Source organism: Pezoporus occidentalis, unplaced genomic scaffold, assembly GCF_034315485.1.
Source record: "Pezoporus occidentalis ecotype Australia unplaced genomic scaffold, CSIRO_AGI_Poc_V1 ctg50, whole genome shotgun sequence".
NCBI lineage: Eukaryota > Metazoa > Chordata > Aves > Psittaciformes > Psittacidae > Pezoporus > Pezoporus occidentalis.
The window spans coordinates 1,043,934-1,065,262 of NW_026915836.1; the positions used below are offsets into that span (position 1 = coordinate 1,043,934).

A 21,329-nucleotide genomic window follows, 5' to 3' on the forward strand; every position below is an offset into this window, starting at 1 on the left:
AGTGTCTCCAATTGAGGATGCAGGCACTTAAAGATAGAAACCTTAGCACACTTCTTCCCAAAGTCCTGAAAATCCAAACCTTACAACACATTAAGATATGCCATTTACCTGGGACACTGGCTTTTCAGAAAAGATTATGGGAGAGGCACAGTGGCTTACTAAATAGAGTTGGAAAATTATATGGTACCTAGTAACAGCAACAGTGGATCAGATCTCAGGATGTGATAAAACAGAGACAGTCTAATGATGTGTACACAGAGCGAAGGAATGCTATGAAAATAAAGACAAGGACATACTATTTTATACACACTTCAGGTCAAAATCTGTACTGTTACCCTTCTTACCACACTTATCAGTGTTTTCAGCAAAACACCCGGGTTCTTTAACAGTGATATTCAGAGTAAACAATGGCCCTCAGTTAAGTAAGGAAAAGGTATGGCAGAACCGGATCTACATGAGATGCCCCTAACACATTCATTCATACATCATTAACATACATACGTAACATTCATCAACATGGCTCTACAACACTACAGACAGAAGCAGTTGCAGAGATAGAAGACAGCAAGCAACCCTGCCAACTTACATTTTGAAAAGACAAGACTGAGAGCATGTTCTGGAATGCTGCTTTAGAACAGCCTGAATTAAGATTGAAAGTACTCTTTTTATCGTATAATTAAGGAATAAATGGGACCTGTCTTTTTCCCTGAAAAGACAGAAATTTAGGAGAATATAATGGAACTAACATTCCTATAACTTCCTCCCTCCAGTTCATAAACATATAGTTGCATCCATCAGTCCAATTAAACTAAAATGAAGGACAACCAGATGGCAGGAATAAAAGGGGGGGGGGGGGGGGAGGAAGACAACAACCCAAAGAGATGGGGAGGGTTTTAACACTTAGAATGTCCAGATTATCAGCCCACCTACTCTGGAGTTTTGAGATGTTTCAATTTACGCTAATCTTAAGGGAGAAAACAGCTAAAAGGATCTTCATTCACAGAAGCATTTCTGTATTAGTTGAGGAGGCCAAATTGAAAGCATTGTAACTTAAACCAGTGAATTAGAGGGGGAAAAAAGCGTTACAAGGCTGCTCACTTGCTCTGCTCAGAGAAATGTGGCAAAAAAGTCCAGGCTCACCAAAGAATTTTCAATTCTCTCTGTAATACTAACACATACAGTACTTACAGCACTGCAAATAAGCACAACAATTGCTCTTGTAAAAGGAGTGAGTTTGAAGACCCCTTAATATATGCTTATCTGGTTGAAATGTATGTTTTTCTTAAAGTTTTATTTTGCAATTCAAGATTTCTGTGATGGTAAATCATTCTCTCTTAACAGATTCTTCTTTAAACAAAAGGGACACCATTTAAATTCCCATGGATATGACTGAAAATTTACCAGAGGGCTATTGAAGGAATACCAGAAAAAAGTTATCATTAAATATGTAACTAAAAAAAACCACCAAACCAAAAACAATCAAAAAAAAAAAAACAAACCCCAAGTTTTAAATGTTTAGCCCTATTGCTGGGAGAGCTGGAAGAAAAATCCGACCTCTTCTGCTCTGCATGGGAACAGTGTGAAGCAGTGGCATGTTGGTTAGTGCCTCCTGCTCTCTATATCTTCTATATCCTCCTACCCATTTTTAAATGAAGAACACTCATCTGCAATCAGTGACTCATGAAAATAATGTTTTCCTATAGAAAATGACACAGAAAACAGCATTTCAAAATGATAATCACGTTCCACTGCATCCGACAGGACAGCAGTTATTTACCTGTACCCCTTGGACTTCCAAGTGAAGTTCAAGGTCCCTCTGCATCCTGCAGTTTGGGTCAGACTTCACAACAGCTCAACTATCCTTTGAAAGACTCCCATGTTTGGTCTGTTTCAGAATGAAATCTGCTCGCCCTTAGGGCCTGATAGAGTTAAAGGGCAAAATCCTGACTCCATTCAAGGTCAGTGGGCAGTTTGCCATTTAATTCAATTGGTCTAGTATTTCACAGTGACCTTAAGGGTATACCAAAAAGCTTGTACCCTGTATCCTGCCTTTGCTTGGAGGAATAGAGGTGGTGTGTATCAGTTTTTAACAGTAACATCTGGGTGGCAACTAAGATGCTTTCGCTTTTACTTTGAAAGCTCACATGAAGCTTGCAAGCATTCATACGAAATTATGGGACAGAACTGTCAACATCGGTTCATCGACACGAAATTTGTCTTCTGGTTGGTACTTGAAAATTTATTTTAAACCTTAGAAAACTACAGAGAAAACAGTCACTACATCTAGATAACGTTGAAGAGAAGGATCGAGCAAATCATGTTTTATCTCACAGTAAAAACACACATGGTTTTTAATATTAACCAAAATGTGGCTGTACCAGTGCCATATCACAGATGACTAAGGAGACATTTACAAAGTCAGCATAAGGAGGGCATATTTCACATTACTGTCTCAGCACCCTAAACAGACTACAGCAGTGGCGTGGGGTTGAATGAGCATATTGATTTGTGTATCACCAGGGGTAGGTGCAAATATACAGAGAAAGTTTTATAAAAGCAATTAGCCAGCTAAGAAAACAGCTGATGAGAATTTTCAACTATTGTATGCAGAAAACACAGTTTTTACTCTATAAGCAGCTCAACAACGTACAATCACTTGCAATAAATGACACTATTACCTCCTTCATAGAACAAAACTCAAATGCTCCCTCATACAAATCGCACATATTTACTCTTAGAGGACTGTATAAGTTAACCTATGGAATACCCCAAATATTTCCCATGCTTTATTTCTCACACTTGAGTGAAATAACAGTAGGCATCAGTGACGGATGCAGGGATGCTTGGATCTCTAATTTCTTCAGTTCCCTCATGTAAATTGTAATCTATTTCAAAGTTACAAATGTTCCTCTTCCTTCTCAGCTAATGTATATCGGTACTTTCATATCCTTATCTAAAAGTTCGGCAAGAAACACAGAGCATAACTGATTTTGCATACTGTCTCTTTCTCCTACGTTCAACATTCTAGCATAAAATTAAAGACCAACTCGGTAAAGATGAGGGCAGGATAATTGTGCTTCTGCTTTCTCCGTTCTTGACTAGAAATTAAACGGTAATCATTGCTCAGAAAATCTGTTAATACTTTAAGCTTGCCCTCACACCCAAAACTTCAGAAATAAATAGGAATAAAGGCTGCAGTCACTTTTATGATAGACACTGTAGTACTTGCGGAGTCATGAAAGCGCATTTTTTACTTATTTTCAGCATGTAAAATGATGACACAAAAATACAGCCCATCACCCAAATCATGGAAGCGCAACCCCGCAGAACCTGCTAGCCCAGAAGAGGGAGAAATAAGGAGAACTCCAATGAACCCGATTACTGACAGAGAAGATCTCGGGATGAGTACCTATCAGGTCAGGTTCAAAAACACATCAGATGAACCAGTGTTAAAAAAACAGAGAAGAAAAATGAAAAAAGAAAAAGCCCGTGCTCCCTGTGCTGAGCAGCACTATTAAATTCAGATGCAGGGTTGTGTTTAGGTTGGACAGGCCCCAACAGTAGAACAAAGTCAGTCTGTCTTAGTACCATAACCAAATTCTACAAGTTAACAGCTTTTCATGAAAAGCTGCCATTTCAGAATGTCAATCAAAGCTGAATATAAGTGGGAACTCCTGCAGAAATAACCAGCTGCAGGTTTGAAAAACATTTTTCACTGAAAGTGGAAACACAAAAGATGTTTGAATGAGATCTCTTTTCATTCCTGTAACTGTAGACGGTCATTTTCACAACATCAAGGACAAAAACACAAGACAAAATTGCAAATAACGTCTTGAAAGAACCATTTGCAGGGGTGATGAATGATTCAAGTTACAAATGACAGAATTATTGGCAAATGGAAACTCATTAATATGAAAAAGCTTCTCTTATACGATTGCAGTTTGTCTCCACTTTTTCGTATTGCATCTGAATGATTAGGTTGTAGGTATTCATTTCAATCCATGTTTAATATTCACTTTCTCACCTTGAAGCATCAGCTTGCACCAAAAGCATCCGACTTGCAATAAAAGTAGTATGTCTTTACGGAGGTTTAGGTATTTATTAAACAAAAGAAATGGTCTCAGTTAATCAAAATGCAGATTCTAACAGGACAAAGTTAAAATTTATAAATCTACCCACTGAAATAACTCCAGTTTTCCAATTCAGTTCTGTACATCTAAATGTATATCACATTAACTCAATAAACCAAAGGGAAAATATTATTTCTACAAGCATACACTATAATGGAAAAGCTGACCAATATCTCTTTGGCCACATTCTTCTTTCTATATATAGAATACAGCAGTAAAAACCTCTAAAAAAAATGCACACTGTCTGTGAAATGAGTTTGCTGTCCAAATGCCAGCTTCATCAATTTCTTGTTCAACCACTGAACTGATGTAGCCGTGATTTATTTCACAAATCACTACATTCATTGCCGTGAATGAAATTTAGCCAACAGGGAGGCTTGCTGAAGAGTTACCAGTAGTTAAAAGATCTCTCCCTACCCCAAAAAGTAACACCTGTACTTGAGCATCAACATTTAAAATGCAGTTCTTACTATAAGTAAGTATTAAGAAAAATAATGATAATTGTGCAACGGATGAACACCTCAGGATGTCTAAAGTTTAGAGTATTAACAGAGACATACTGCCTTATACGTATTTACCTCCTTCCCAGCGTGACTATCACTGACTACGATCATCATGTGAATGGGATAACATTAACTCTTCTGAGTAACACCACCTTTTTAAGTTACACTTTTCATCAAAGCAAAAACACATTTACAAGTTACATCAAATTAATGAATTAGAAGGAGATGAAGCAGCAGTTATATTAAATATATTAAATTAATATATTAAGTTATATTAAATACAGTTGAACATATTTAAGACTTAAAATTTTGAGCAGTTATCAAAGTTGGAAAATCACAAATATGATTCTTTGCTGAAAATTAAGATGCCACACAAAACTTGCACAACTCATCCCCATAGCCTCACTGTGCTATCAGTTACATCATGCAGTCTTGCTGCACTATTTTCTATAACATACATTAATTTCTGATATCTAGCCTCTTAATCTTCATATTCTATCAAGCTGCATTTCTCTAGCTGCAGGCTGCAGCACACTAGCAAGGTTACCTGAGATTTTTTTCTTGCACTGAAACTTCACTTTAGTAGAATCAAAGCAGAAGTTTATCAATATTGCTCCCAACAAGAAGACAAAGATATAGTGAGATTTTTCATCACTACTTCTTGTTCTTAGCACTTGGTATCATCAGCATTTGTTTTTAAGTAAGCTGAGTATGTATACATACACACAGAGTCTACCCTCAGGTTTTGGGAATGAATAATTAGCTGTATGAAGAAATAGCTGAAGGAAGATTAACTTGATCATAAGATGTTGCTACCAAGGTATTTAAAAACCGAGACTGAAAAAAAAGCAAAGAAGGAAAGAAACAAACTGTGCCAAACCTAGTGCCTTAGCAAGCCGAGTCCTTTCTGAACATTCCCAAAAGCATAAGGTTTCCTATTTACTTCAGGAAACAGCTTACAAGTCAAAACGTGCTGGAGATTTTTTCATCTTGTTTTGTTTCGAGCTGCCAATTGTTAGTCAAGATTACTACTCATTTTACAGGAGTGTTAAGAATGCAAATAGTTAACAGTAGTATAAACTCTATACTGAGTTTAAGTTTGAACGTCTAAAACTATTACACACTGCATTCATCTGCATTCCCTGTTTATGGGAATGAAATATGTAGTCATTTGAAGTCCACAATATGTATACTGTGTTTGTAATAACTGCAGATTTTACAAGCACATTATTCTTTCCATTAGGATTAAAACCTCACCGAATAGCAATTTGTGAAAGAATTCTAGCAGGGCCCTGAGCCCAGAACTCTGACCTCTGATGAGATGCTTGGCAGCAACAAGCTCTAGGTCTAAGCAAAACATCTGGTTTGAGTTAGACTTCCTGAAAAAATAGCCCCTGTACTGGGGAAACTGGTATTCACTCAGCTTTGTCTGTACACTTTGACTGACTGCAACACTGTTGCAGGGGGAAAAAAAAGGAGAAAAGCTTTGCCAGAATGCACGTCAATCACTGCAGACTTCTTGGTGGCCTCCAAAGAGCCAGGCACTTATATTAGGAGACACTGTACGCATTTGTTCATGCTTCTTGGGCTTTTTGCTATTGTACTTCATAGCTCAACTCAGAATTGTCTAATCCAAAGCTACAGTTGAGCTCAAAAAAATTTATATTTTGCCTGGAGAAAGAGTTTCTGCAGATTTTTTTTGTTTAAACAATAATTATTTTAACTTCATTTTTTTTCTTGCAAATTTAGACAATCACTGTCATCGTAAAATGAACGGGAATATTCCCAAAAGAAACAAACTCCCACTGCCAAGAAATCTGTAAGAACAGCACAGCTTTTGGTTGGCTCTCAATTTTTTTTTATACACAAGACCTTTTTTAAGCACATTACATGGGTGACAGTACCACAGAGGGGGTTGACTGAACAAGAATGCTGATGCACAGGACACGGTGTCCTCAGCCTGCTGCTCGTATGTGTAATCACCACAAGCTCCTACAAAAGAAAGCTAAGAAAGGATAGAACTGCTGCTGCTTCTCATTTTCCCAAGAGGGAGGGTACAGAGTAGGTGAAAACAAAGAATTTAACAACTTTTGCAGGGTTGGTAAGAGCTGCACATTGCTAAAGCTGATAGCCAGGCAAAGAAGTCATGAACGGCTGGTGTGGTGTAGAGGATGCAGCTTCAGCAACACACCTGATTGGCAAGCAGAAGTACGCGGCCAAACTCAGTTCACCAGACTGATGTTTTCTTTGCAGGAGGCTTTGTATTTTTTGATTTACAGTGAAGCCTTTTGAAAGTAATTAAGCCATAATAATGAAACCGCTAGCAATACCTACTGAAACCTATTACGTTAAAAGACACACACGGCGGCATTGCATTTCTTAACGCAGAGCCAGGAAACTCAAAATAACTGAATTGAAACTAACAGATCCAGATTTTAATGGAGATCTCTGTCAACACGTTCATCAATGTTGCACGGACGTGCATGTGTATGTCAGAGATTGTATGAGAGATGTGCGATCATATTTATCTAGACACAGTTTTGCTACATACAGATGAATTTACCTTTGCGGGCATTATTAGCAGGACCTAAGTTTATTAGGAGAAATCTTTTCTGTGCACCCTCCACTTGATAAAAAACGTATTGTGGTGAAAAAAAGCATGTGAAAAAGTATTTGCTTCCATCTACTGTGCTATTTTACACAAGCCTGCCATACGATTGTATATTGTCAATGCACTCACAGTTTATTTTCTTCCTCTGATTGCTAATGCAATAATATTTTTATGCCTGATCTAGCAGTAACTTGACACTGGAATTGAATGTCAATTTCTACTTTCCACCCCCAAAATTCTAAATTAAATGCTACTGATACCGACCCCCTGCATTCGGGCAAAAAAATGCAGCCACCAACCCACAAAGGGACATTTATAAAATAAGCCTTGCTTGTTTGAACTGCAACACTGCCATCACCGGGGTTTCAGCTGCAGGACTTAAATAAATACAAATAAACCAAAGTAATAAACACCATGTTTTATGGAGCTGCACAGAAAAGAAAAAAGAAAGGGGGAAAAAAGAAAAAAGAGAAGTTCTCGTGGCAAATTTGAAAGATCAGACTTAAAAGCTGCCTCTCTCATTCCGGAAGACTTGTGGCCCACGCTACTCAATGCCATTTGTGAAGGAGCATCAGCTGTGGGCAGCAGGGCCACCCGCACGAGTGTCCGCACTGCCCTTCAGCACTGCGAGCAGCTGCCCTTGAGCACACAAGGAGATAGGAAACAAATCAATGCTCCAAATTCAGTCAACTCAGAAATCTCTGAGTGCAACGGGAATAACGTGTCACCTAATAACGGCCCAAGCAGCGTTAGGCACGTTGAAGAAAACCTGCCTCTAGACCCAGGCTTTGTAATATGTAGTTATACGTTCACCGAGGAGCTAAGTGTTTCTACAACTGATAGCATTCCACAGTGGCCATGTTATTCAAATGTCTAATGTAAAACAAATTTGTTTTTATTTGTTTTTAAAGAAATAATTCACATCTGTCCATAGACTTTAGCGCTCTGGAAGACTGAATACAACTGTAGAATCATCATCGTCAGCTGGTTGACAGCAATAAAGACAACATTCACTTTAAATAACCCTGAATTATATACAGTTGAGTAAATGTGAATTTGTTTTGCTTTAAGGTCTTCCAAAGTTGAGGCCAACATGCTGAACAAAAATATTAAACTATCTATAACCCTGTGTCAACATATGATGCTACTGGGAATGGTAAGTGAATTAATTTTCCAAGGAAAATTAATTACTTATGACTTACAGTTGTAAAAGCAAACAACGTAACTCTGGATTAGGGCACATTTAATTTCTGTTTGGAGTAGCGATTAAATTAATTTCATATAATTCATGGTATGTAATGGAAAGCAGAACAAAGATGAAATCTTAGACAATGACTGACACAGAAAAAAAGTGTATATTTATGTTCCTGATACAAAAATAAAGGTCACAGATATTAATCACTGTCTAGCGAAACACGACTTCAGTTTCTAAAATGATTTTTTTTTCAAGACTGTTTATTAGGAAAAGTGTTATTAGCAAGATAATAATCTAAAGAGCAACAAATTCCAAAACATAAGAGAAATCCTGCATGTTGTATTGTCTTTTAGCGAAGAGACCACAGTTTTCAGTAGTATCTGCTGAATGACATATATGTCAAAAATATGATGAGGAACAGCAACACTAGCCTAAATTCATCCCACATTCATTTAAGTTCATCTCTAAAGAAGAGAGGAAAAAATTGATCACAGACCCAATGTTTCAAACAAGTATGTACACTAACACCACACCACAACTTAAAACCAAGCATATGATTTTTATCACTTCGATTTTATAGCAAACAGATACTGAGAAAAATTAATCCATAGCTCAAGTGAACCTATGAAAGAGTTCTTACAGCATCCCACAACTTGGTATTTGTTCAAATTAAGTTAGAATAATTATGGATTTCAGTGAAAAACAGTGGGTTCTTACTTTATATATCATTAGACCCATACATACTAACAAATCATTTACGGGTTTAAAATATCATAACAATTTTAATTGCCACTTATAGTCTCCCACTGAAGGTGAAGACAAAGTTATTGCTGACTCCAGACTTTCAGATATCAACAGCTGCTGTGCTATGAACTCATGTGGAATCACTCAAAAATACAAAAATCCTAGTATTTTTCCTTATGAGCCAAATGAATATACTGTTAACTCATGAAACCAAAACAACAGATGCAACAGATGACCGCTGCACAGCAAGTGGTGACTATGGAATTTCACTAACACATAATATTTACATTCATGATGTTTAAATTGACCCCCCACGCACATTCAAAGCAAGTGATTCACATCCCCACTGCCACTTTTACCTGACTTTGGACACTGAAGAGATGCTTGAACTATGGTCAGAGTTTAATCAGTTTTATCATTATAATATTTGCATTAAAATCTGACAAGAATTCATAACACAGCATCTTAAAGATTAACTTACTCTACATAAAAGGTGAGTGTTTGAGCCTGAAACGATTTCACAGCACAAAGATCATATCGTGGATATAGATGTGGCTCAGAGTAATCTGCGGCTCTCTGGCTGATTTTTACTGTAGTATCTTAAAGACCTTTTCAAAACTGTAAAATACTTAAGTGATAAAGACATTTGAAACCTAGACGAAAGGAGATGAACAGTTTTTCAATGCTAAAATTGCGTATTTTTGCTTCAGGTTATTAAACACTTGAAACGCAAGCAGGAAACCCAACAGCATCTCACACATTTCGGAAGCTGCTCTGTCAAAATACTTTTGGAAAGATAGACTTTTTCCTCTTTTCTGTCGCAGCCTTTAGGCAACCAAGTGTTTCCAAAGTGACGCACAGAGACGCCGTAGCAAGCTGACTTGCAGGATCCCAGCCTCGCGATTCCCATTTTGCACCTCTGGCCACTTGGCTCCCACATCAGAACAGACTCTCAGAAGAGTTTATATCTGCCTGGCTGCATCATAACTCCGCTTGCCCGTGTTTCAGCTAGCTCTACCGAAGTACTTTTAGACAGATGCAAAAAGAACAAGGCAGCTTGCACAGAGGGTACCCTGTAACCTGGGTGATTCTGCTCAGCAGCTCCTATCTGCCACTGCTGTGGTCATATGGAGTAAACGACCTTTACACCTCTTTTCTTGTGAACAGTAACACATACAATTTTAATGCTATTAGAGCGCAAATCACAGGGAATTTGCACCAGTTCTGTTGTCATCCGGCAACAAAAAACTTCCTAACAAACTTCTGCTAAGAGAGCTGGTAATTAAGCAATCAGAAACACACTGACAAGGGAGGGCAAATCTGGCCAGCAGCTGTTTCCTATCAACACCCTTAGATCATCCCACCTCAGTATACCAGCACTCCTACTGAAGCTTCCCTACTCTTGCTAAAACCTCAGCAGCTCTGTAAAACCCCACATATGCAGATACAAACTCTAATAATAAAGAGCAGCAATGCAAGAGGGGTATTATTAGCAGTAATGTCTAAAATTTACCTGTGGTTCAGGTTGCTTACAAAGGCACATCTCTGACAAGTTTTCAAATGCTGAATACAGTGCATTTTTGGTGACAGCAGTGAAAAGAGATGCAGTCCATAGGCAGCTTTGTGAGTGACATGTGCAGATGCGGTGGTGATACTGCTGTGCTCTTGCACTCTTTGTAAATACACACGCACACATTTTCCCCTCATTGCCTTAAAGGGGCAGCATTTCACCTCCCTAAGCTGGCACATTTTCTTGGAGATAAATATATACAGTGTACTAGCTAACATAATTAATAACACAACTGTTATCTCCTTTCTCTATCCCATTGTTTTGTTATAACTGGCCATGATAGACTAGCAAAAGAATATCGTGCCTTGCTGGCAGGACAGCTGATTTCTCTTTGCCAGCCAGAGAACAGGTAGACACAACCCGAGAGACTCTGCCAAATTACAGGATATATAAACCATCCTTGGCAGCCAGCAAAACTGCTGCTGCAGATTAAATTACACAAATTTGCCAGAGGTGTAACTTATTTGGAAAGGAATCTTGACTTTTGCACACCTACTTCATGGGAGTGGGGATGCATCCAAAAACCACAACGAGGTGATTACCTCTCCCTGACAAAGCTGTCTGCAAAGATTTTGCTCCCATGGATGTCAGATGGCTTGGTTCACAGGGCTTTACTTTTCAGAAGGAAAAGCACATAACTTACCCTAAAAAGGATGCTGGGCAAAACACATGTATGATTGTTGCTTGCTTTCCTCGTAGAGCTAATGCTTCACTGCTACTACATGACCATTACAGATTCGATAAGTTCCTGGTGTTAAAAATCCTGCATTAAGCACTAACATATTCACCAGCCTACATACCCCTTTTAAAAGAATACCCTTTTTCCCTACTGACAAGACACTGTTTTTTTTTGCCTGCCCTTAACAATATTTTATAGGTAAAGCCACCACATCCCATCTGTCGAAAATGTTTTTGTACACCTTAAAACTTTGAGTACTCCTTTCCCTTTTCCACGGATTTCAAAGCAAGCAACCCCTTGCAGTATGCTGCAAAATCATCCGGTGACAACAGTCTCTTTGCAGGGACTACAGGTTCATAGGAGAGGTTTAAGTTTCCTTTATTGAGGAACAGAGTTAAGAGCACTGTGAAATACTATCCCACATGTCCCTGTCTTTCAAGCCCCAGTCAGTTTGTTCAGAGACTAGATGCAATACCAAAGGAAGCCAGAATTGGCCATATGTATGCTTATATTTACAATAATAGTGACATATCCTTTAGTCTACGTTGTGTAGGAATATTTTTTTGGCATCAGAATAGTCAGTTTCGCTAATGATACCCTTACAGTTTCAGTACTCCAGTCCACCAGTGTATTTCCTACTATTATGGGTACACCCATAATTAACTAGTTGCCATATACTGCCAAAAAAGTGATATACATTCCTTAATAAATGGTCTGATTACTGTGAGATATATAGAACTGAGCACTGGTCTTTTTACACAACCATTTCAATTAGAGCATGGAAAACCAAGCTCACAAAACTGCAGTTTTATCACAGGAGGTTCAGTTCTCCGCCTAACTGTATGTATAAATTCAGTGCAGTAATACAGAAGGAATGCCAAAGCATTTTGTAGACAGACTGGTCAACCGGGTGTTGAAACCTGCAACCTACAGTTCTGAGCAGCAAACAACATTCCTGCTGAACCGAGTTTCCGCAGGAGCTACGCGAATCATGCAATATAAAGCACTGCTCACCTAATAAGACATCCCAATTTCTTAACCAGAAAAACAGAAGTCGCAAGCTCACACAAATTTGTTTTAATAAACTTAATAAAGCAAGCTCAAGTTTGAGGTTGTTTTGACAATGGCACCTCAGAGATTTAAAAAAGACGCTCTTGCACGTCGTATGTCATCATATTCTCACATCACGCATGAGTGATTCTCTTACGCTATCCAAGTAACACACCTAACTACTCATAAACCCTATGGGTCAATTAACCCCCACTCTCCAAGACAAGTGAAATCAAGCTCTTAAACACTCGGTGAAAAATGTACATTTCTGACTGAAAAATCAGCCAGCTCCGATACTTTGGTGAATGTTATTAAAAGCACTCTACACGAAGGATATATAACCAAAATCAGACAGCAAGAAGAATACAAAGTCTCTTATATTTTACCATGAAAAACTGTGCATTTATTTTATGGAAAAATGAAGACAGACTTTCTTAAAGCACACAATGATTCTTTGCAATGGCCAATGTTGAGTATAAGAACTCCTGTTTGCAATCACTAACTCAGATTTTGCTAGCAGCTTCCTATTTAAACACTAATATTAAAGTTTCCACTAGAAGAGAAACAATACGACATATAGTTTACACAAAATATTGGTTTAGATAGTAAAGAAATACATCTAATGCTTGTTAAGCCTCGGAATAGCTTAAATAAATCTCCCAAATTACCTTTGCTTGAGTTTCCCAAGAACATGCCGCACTGCTAAGGACAAACCAGCTCTTCTTGAAGGAAAGGCAAGAAACAGAAATAATGCATGGCTTGTTCAACCTACAGTTGTATCAGGGTGACCCAACTGTACTCTTGTACTCAGAGATACCCTTGAGGTCCCTTTGATCGCTGAGTTTCTAAAATGTTGCTAGAGTTCACCTTCCAAGGGTCTCCAAATTTGGTAACTATTAAGCATTAAATATACAGCCAGTTTGCCCCAAGCAAATAATATGCATAACAGGCTTTCAGAATAAAAAAATTTATAAGTGATACTACTGTCAAAAATGACATTCAACACACCTTTCTAATACCTATCTTGTCACACAGACACCTAACTGGAGATGTTGAAAGCAGTGATGCCATGCACGTATATTGAGGGAGGAAGATGATGATTAAGGAATGCAACAAACTAAAGGGGCTGCGTGCAGTTTTAGCCATGTGCAGGAGAGGCAGGTAACATCCTTCCACCACTGCCAACCAATTCCTCCTCATCAGCATGAGTATGATTTGGCACCAAAGCAGGGGAGGAAGGATCCAAGCAGGGATGCCCTGCGATGGCAGAAAGCATTTTACATGGCCTTCTTGAGCAAGGGAAAAACCTCCTTCCTTTCCAACAGGAACTGAGGTAAGACTTGAGTGAGCTATCTCACTATTTATTAACCAGCTGGCTGTAAGTTTTAAATTGGTTTATATCTGTAATCCCATAATTAAGACACAACTGGTCCAATTCAGAAGGAAACATAACTGACTAAAAAAGTGTTCCCTAAAGCTGCACTGACATTTAATAAAACATACCCACATCTTCTAGGGGAAAAACCCAAGCCTAAAAGGCATATCAAATTGCAATTGATATAATACAATGTCCTACAGGTGATAATCAAACGCAAAATTGACACACTTTAGTGAGAGGAACACAGGGAGGAAAAAGGACAAGAGGGACAGAACAGGCATTTCCAAATTTCATTATTATTAGGCATTCTGATTGGGCTTTATTGAAGCTCTCCTTTGATCAGGACCTTCCAAGCATTGTATAGAAAATGAAGCAGGAATTTGCTCAGCCATTTTTTTCCCCTGAAGGAATTGCTACTAAAGCGTATTGTTTACAGATTCTATTTATTTGACAGAATACCCGGCCACATCTGGAATCAAGTATCCTCCCACTTCAGAGGTTAAAGCCTAAGTATTCTTTTGGGATGTTAATTTTCCAAACGTGTTAAAGAGTGAAGATGTTACCATGTACAAAAATGCATCATGGAGGTTTTTGTGCTCCAAAACTTATAAAGACCACGACAAGGAAGTTGCTTTCTCAAGATCAGATACAGTGCCCCATTTTTTATGTTATTTATGACTCATCAAAAATTCTGATCCTTCAAAACAAGCTACGTATTTTGTTCTTAGGCTACAAGTGAGTTTGAGCCCCAGCTAGCTCTTTCCCTAGAGGTTACTGGTTTTTTTTAGCATTCAGGGCTTTTGCATATAAAATGAACAGCAAAAAAACAACCAAACTCAACATACCCCATTAGCATTATTTCTCCTTTCTCTGCCTTATAATATGGATTCGGGTTTTGACTTTTAAGAAGTTTGTTAATTTAATTCTCCTTTCACTTGAGGCTATTTATCTTTGAGAGGGACTAGCAGACAGAGTGTTTATGCTAATGCTGTTTTCCTCTCCTATGAAAAGCTGGGGTTTTATTTGAGGGGAAGGAATTCTTTTTTTCTTCTTTAGGCATCTTTTTTAACTTTCCATTCATTTTCTTTGCTCTGGAATTCAATTCCCTAACCGCAATCTTTGTGAAGCAGCTTTGTTCTCAGCTCTTATCTACATCTTCCAAGATCATTACAACTGTTGTGGTAATTCATCAGCCAAAGTTCAGTTTGCAGTTTCCTAAAGTCTTGGGCCACTAACTGCTTCTTCCCCGATAGGAATTTAGCTTTGAACTGGCATGGGGAGGTGGCAAGGCAAACGTATTCTGTATCAGACAGAGCCTGTGCATCATCTTCTTGTACAACTACAGAAGAAATCATAGTAATATGGCCTGAAGGTGATAAATTAATTTTGGCTAGGTTCCTGTCTGGGAGGAAAGAACAATTTTCCTAATGAGATAAAGATGAAGGAAGACAAGGACCTTCAGGCAACTGGAATTTAGTCTGAGAGAGGCCCTAATAAATCAGATTGTGCTTCTCTTTAAGGAAGTACCTGTTAGGAGATCCGGGGCCTGTTTATTTTAGTCTGACAAACCTGATTTTCTTGGTAGCGCACAAACTCAGTCTGAACTTGAAATGAGAATAAAAGCAGGTGGTCAAGTACAAGTTTCAGGGGTTTATTTTGGTCATCTAAAATAATTAAACACAAATTCCAACTGATGAGGCACAATTTAGAGAGATGTCCTGCTATCTGGAAACCCGTATTTCCATACCTAAAGTATCCAAATGATCAGATTCGCTAGGTGAACTTGCACTGGAAAAATTAGAAAGCAGCAATATTCTCACAAATATGCATGTGAAGTACCAAGAGGCCAGATGGGAGGAATCCAAAATCCCATGGAAGCAGCAGCTACAGAAGATGCAGCCCCATCGCAGAGTACACTTGGGGAAGCCCACACACACTCCACAGACATTGAGAAAGCTCATATTGCGAGCAGCAAATTTAACACACACACACACACACACACACACACACACACAACCATTTGACTTTCCTTTAGCACTACTGATAGCAGTAGCAGCTCCTGGCCAAGGGGGTCACTCAGCTGAACATACAATGTTCCCATGCCACAGTTCCGTAACAAAAGCTACAGCCTTCAAACGGGCAAGTTCTGCTTCACCAGTATAGTTAATCTCTGAGGAAAAGACTTCCAGAAGAGACAGAAAAATTAATGTCTCTGCCATTGCCTTAAAACTAGAGTAGACCGGGCCCTCTGGCTATCTTAAACTGATGGAAAGTCCATCGAAACTCAGGCTGCTGTGAAAACACTAGCCCCAGCTCCACTCCTCCCGAAGCTATGCATTGCCACCCTTCCTTTAGGCCAACACAAGACATCATATAGCCATTACCAGCACCAGAATAGACTGAGGCACTTGGGCAGGAGAAGAAAAAAAGCAGGACCACCCCTTCAGGGAGCTCGTGCTTTGATCAACATGCATTAAATATGCAACCATTCCTCAAGGAATCACCACACTTACTGTGCTATAAGGCTTCCACAGTCACTGCCAGCAGCACACAGTCCCAGCCTGCCTCTGCCTAAAGAGGCAGAGATTGAGCGCAGGACTAATCTCTCTCTGTCCTTCAGGAGAAATCCTGGATTTGTCAGATTCTTAAATATCGATTTCAGGGTGTTTAAGGAATAGGTTTATAGTTACAGTGGGCTAAGAAAGCAACCACCTTTGTGAAAAGCCTGGTACATCTTTCATCTAGACTACACATTACATATTTTAACCCAGAAATTAATCAAAAACGCTATAGCAAGCAACTTAGATTATAAATGAAAAGGTAATAAAACATTTCAAATTGTCTAGGATAGTATAAAATTCTGTACCTGATATTCTCCTTACCTGAGGGATTATACCAGTTATTATTGGAATAGGTTTTAAAAAATTTTGTTTAAAAAACCCCACCTTTTCCTCAATGTGTTGAGATTGGTTTTTTGTGTTAAATACTTTCTTCCTTAAAGCAAGGGCCAACAAGTATTTGTACCATTTTCCATTCTTTTTATCGCTGCTATTGCTACAAATAAAAGCAGTGGGTCTCCACAAGTGAGGAAACCAGCTATGTTTCACAGTGAAGCCCCTCTTTTTGCCAGAGGACCACCCCCTGATTTATAGCTGCCATCATTAAAGCACGAAATCTGGACGCATACATTAAACATACAGTATTTGAGCCCTTCAATCTAATTTTCCTCAAAAGCTATGCAACATTCATACTGAAAGATTAATTATATAGGTTAGTTATACCGCTAAGCTTTTCAGTTAGCAAGCAACATGGGTACATTTTATAGTCTGTGGCAACAGAAGTAGGTCTTGCAAAAGCAGTACTGAGCACTGCCTTAACCAACTAAAATGCAGACCTGGGTTCTTTCAAATAAAACAGGACATATACACTTCTTTGAAATTTTTCATAGGACCTTTCTGTAGCAGTAAAGGATTCTAGGCTAAGAACTGCGTTCTATCCACTTCTAATTCTCGTGCGCTATCCCAAAAGCACAGATCCACACGGTTCCATGCTTTCTATTCTGAATTCTGCTCCAGCCTTTCAAATTTACTTAATTACTTACATTCTATAGATTCGAATGCACAGACAAAACACCGTGCTGAATTTTTCCTTTTTTTTTACTTCTCTATCTGGGGCTTAAGCACATGCATAAATGCTTTCCTGAATCAATGCCAATAAGCCTTAAAATGACTTATGTACCACTTCCCAACACCATTCACTTTGTAAAGACACTTTGAAGGCAGGAGCTACTTCTCAGAAATAACCTACAAAAAAATGTATGAGTGGTCAAACAATTTCCAATTCAGCTTCAGTAAATGAAAAACTTCAAACCAGATGCTTTTTTACATACTTCTAAGAAGGAATGCACCTAATAGTACAAATTAATGGCTTCTAAATGGAGGATCGATATCTCATTGTATTTTACACAAAGAGCTAAAACCCCATTGCTGTAACAATACAAAAAAAGAGAAAGCTTTACAGATCAGGTTACCTGTCTTATTTGATGTTTTTAATAGACTATACGTCTGGCTACAGCTATTTCAGTCTCAATCACAATCGTTAAGAGCAGAGATTAAAAAGAGAGGCAGTTTATGTCTTCTAGTACTTACTACCATTCTATCAACTCCACAAATGTCTTTTTAAAGGACACGTAACTAGTTGACAATTATAAAGCAGCATCTTAGTGTTGCTCTGTATCATGATAGATTACTTAAGATTAAATAATACGTATTATCTTACCTGATACATTCCAACTCCTATGTGTTTGGGCTCAATTTTCACTAGTTCAGCTAATGGGTCTTGGACACGTCTAGCTATGGAAACTGAAAAATAGAAGTAGAAAACAACTATGGGTTTTACCTGAAAAATCAGAATCATGTGATTGCTTTAGCTTTTTTTTAGTCTTCTACACATTTCATGTCTTATTTTCCCTTTTAATTGAATAATTCAAGCAAAGATCTAAGGAGATTGCAAACTGTAATTCTGACATTTAAAAAAGTGTTTTCAGGGCACAGAGATAATAAATAGACTGTGTACACTAAATATTTCCTTTGTATCCTTCTAAAAGTACATGGAACATCTAAAATTAAACTCAGAAATATCCTTGAACCTTAACTCACAGATCTGTAGAAAAAAATAAACATCTTGAAAAAGAATGGAGTAACTGTTCACGGACTTACTTATCTGATACAGCATTTCATCAAGGTATGTATTATATACTTATAGATATTTACCTAATTCAAGGATAAAATTCAGTGTTCACTTGGAAAACGGTTCTTAGAGTTTACAAAACTGGGTACCAAAACACATCAATTTGCTATCATTGCTAGAACCATGTCTAAAAAAATATAAAAGCCATTTCTAACATTTCTGGGGCCATTAAAAGCACATGGAAAGAACACTTGGTCTTCCAAATCCAAATGTTGAATCAAGACTGCATTTTTTAAGCTTATATTTATTAAGAAATCCTTTAATTACTGTAATCTCAGGAAAAAAAACAAACCCAACCTTACTTGCAAATGTCAGTTCTCAGCCTTGGTTTAATTCTGCAGATATGGGGCTTCATTCAGTATATGCAACTGCGCTCCCTCCCACATGTATTAAACTAGAGGAGTTCTACTCTACCACTATTACATTTATTAGCTTTTTTCTCCTGACTAAAGATAAAACAGGTAAGCTGGCTTAGCAGCTCTTAGAACACTCATTCCATCTAGTGAAGTAAACACCGATGAAGAACAGGAGTGCCCGGAGATACTTCTCAAAAAGGACCAAATGTCTTTCAAGCAAAGAAACAAAACCAAACAAAAACCCCACCCCAAAAAAAACCCAAATCCACACAAAACCAAAGCCCAAACCCACAAAGCAAAAACCCCACAAAAATCAGCAATAAAAAATATTAAAAAAACCCTAAAACAACAACAACAAAACAACAAAACACCAAAGCCAGGCCTTGTTGCAAAGGCTGCTTTTCTTACCATGCGCACTTGTGCAAGGGTAAGAGAAATGGGGTGGGACAGAAGAAAGCTGTGATCCTCTATAAGCTATCTATCTCCACCATCAACCCCACAGCTGGCATCAGTCACTTCAAGAAATATTTCCTAACATTTATTTTACATTTCATTTCCTTTTTAAGCTGATCAAGAGAGGGTTAGAGGAACAACAGACAGGAGTCAGGAGTGATTATAGATACAGATATATATATGCACGGTGGTTTGGTCAACAATACATAATGTTCAAGTAGGAAAATTGGAAGTATCTCCAGTAGTCAATAGGTGATTTTACGCATTCACATGCATAAAAGTCATGAGCATGATTGTGATTATCTTTTATATATATGATATAAATATAATATAAATTAAATATATATATTTATATAAATATAAATACCTAAGCATGTTTACAGAATCAGTGTTGCTTAGGTTGGACAGACCATTTGAGGACACCATCTTGTCTAACATCCCAGCTGAAACAGGGTCTGCTAGGGTTGCCCAGGATCACAAAGAGTTGGGTTTTGAGTATCTCCATGGACGGAGACTCTACAACCTGCCCAAGCAATCCACTCCAGTGCTTCACCATCCGGATGGTGAGTGTTTTGTTGTGTTTAGATGGAATTTGCTATGTTCCAAACTACACCGATTGCCTCTTGTCCTGAAAGTGGGCACGACTGAGAATACTAAGCCTCTCTCTTCTTCATTCCTCCCATGCCATATTCATACACATTCATTAGATCCCCCTGAGCAGCCTCTTCTCCAGTCTGAACTCACAGTTCTCCTGACTTCTTGTACCAAAGGTGCTCCAGGATCATCCTTGATGATCTTTCCAACCTGGTTGATTCTATGATTTATCAGCTCTGCAGGCTCCCCAGATCACAACTACACAGTTCATCGATGAATTGCAGCATTAGAGATTTCAATTCTAAAGATTTGCATTGCTAAATGCACAGTTAACATGAAGTTCACCGCTCGGTCATGCAAGGCTTTTCATATCCTTTATTACCCATTTCAACGTATGCTGACAATGGCAGTTTGGTAGCTAGGCTCAGAAAGCCCTGTGCCGGTGACACCTGATACGGCTGCTTCTCTGATAGAGAAGTTCTCAATTCAAAGGCAATCACATATGCCTTCTTGTCAAGAAAGAAAAGATCACAAAAGGCTAACCAGTGTAAGTACACTGGTTATCAGTTACATGAGTATAGCTTACTGCAGAAATGCTTTCTTTCCTGTAACAGTACTTCATATTAATTACATTGAAATACTAGTGGTACCTATCACCCCTCACTTTACAAACAAAAGTGGAACAGAACACCAATGAAAGTATTTATCCAAACCAGAAGACATTTAAAGCAATGCATTGAATGCTTTTATGTCTATGTATAGATTCTATACTTGTCTTTCAGCAAGCTTTCTTTAACTCAGTTTCTTTTAGCTCCACTTAATGGCAAAACACATTTCAAAAGTTACATCTCAGATAAGCTGAAAGCAAACGTCTCTCCCTGTCCACATCTCCTTTTATTACATCTTTTAAAAATAGGCAACTACACAGATAGGTTGATAGAGGAATTTTCCAAGCAAAACCTTCTCTTGGGAACCTTCAATTAAAAAGCAAAATTTAGACTCTTCTTGTCATAATAGCTAGGTTGTCAATGCCGTCATATCCCTAGGAGGCTTCCAGCGGAGGCGTAGGACCCGATCCAGCAAAGCACTTCAGCACAGATGCATGTCGGTTTTCCCACCAGAACCAGCAAAACTATTCCCATACATAACGTTAGATAGACATTTAAGTGCTTTCCTGGATCAGGCCTAATAGTTACACTATCAAAGCGCAAAGATCAGCTAACAGTCCATTATACAATTTAAGGGATGCGGCTCCTACAGCAAATACCAGCAGGACAGCTGATGTGCAGAATTCCCATTAAACTGCAATTTTACTCC

General features: G+C 38.3%; 1 protein-coding gene across 3 annotated transcripts in view; it reads right to left on the reverse strand.

Moving 5' to 3' along the window:
• SRBD1 (S1 RNA binding domain 1) overlaps positions 1 to 21,329 on the reverse strand; it is a 124,640-nt gene that overhangs the window by 34,064 nt on the left and 69,247 nt on the right. For all 3 annotated transcript variants that reach the window (XM_062637001.1, XM_062637002.1, XM_062637003.1), the window contains one exon: positions 18,139 to 18,221. In XM_062637001.1, the coding sequence (XP_062492985.1) occupies positions 18,139 to 18,221 (83 nt within the window). The remainder of the gene's footprint in view (positions 1 to 18,138; positions 18,222 to 21,329) is intronic.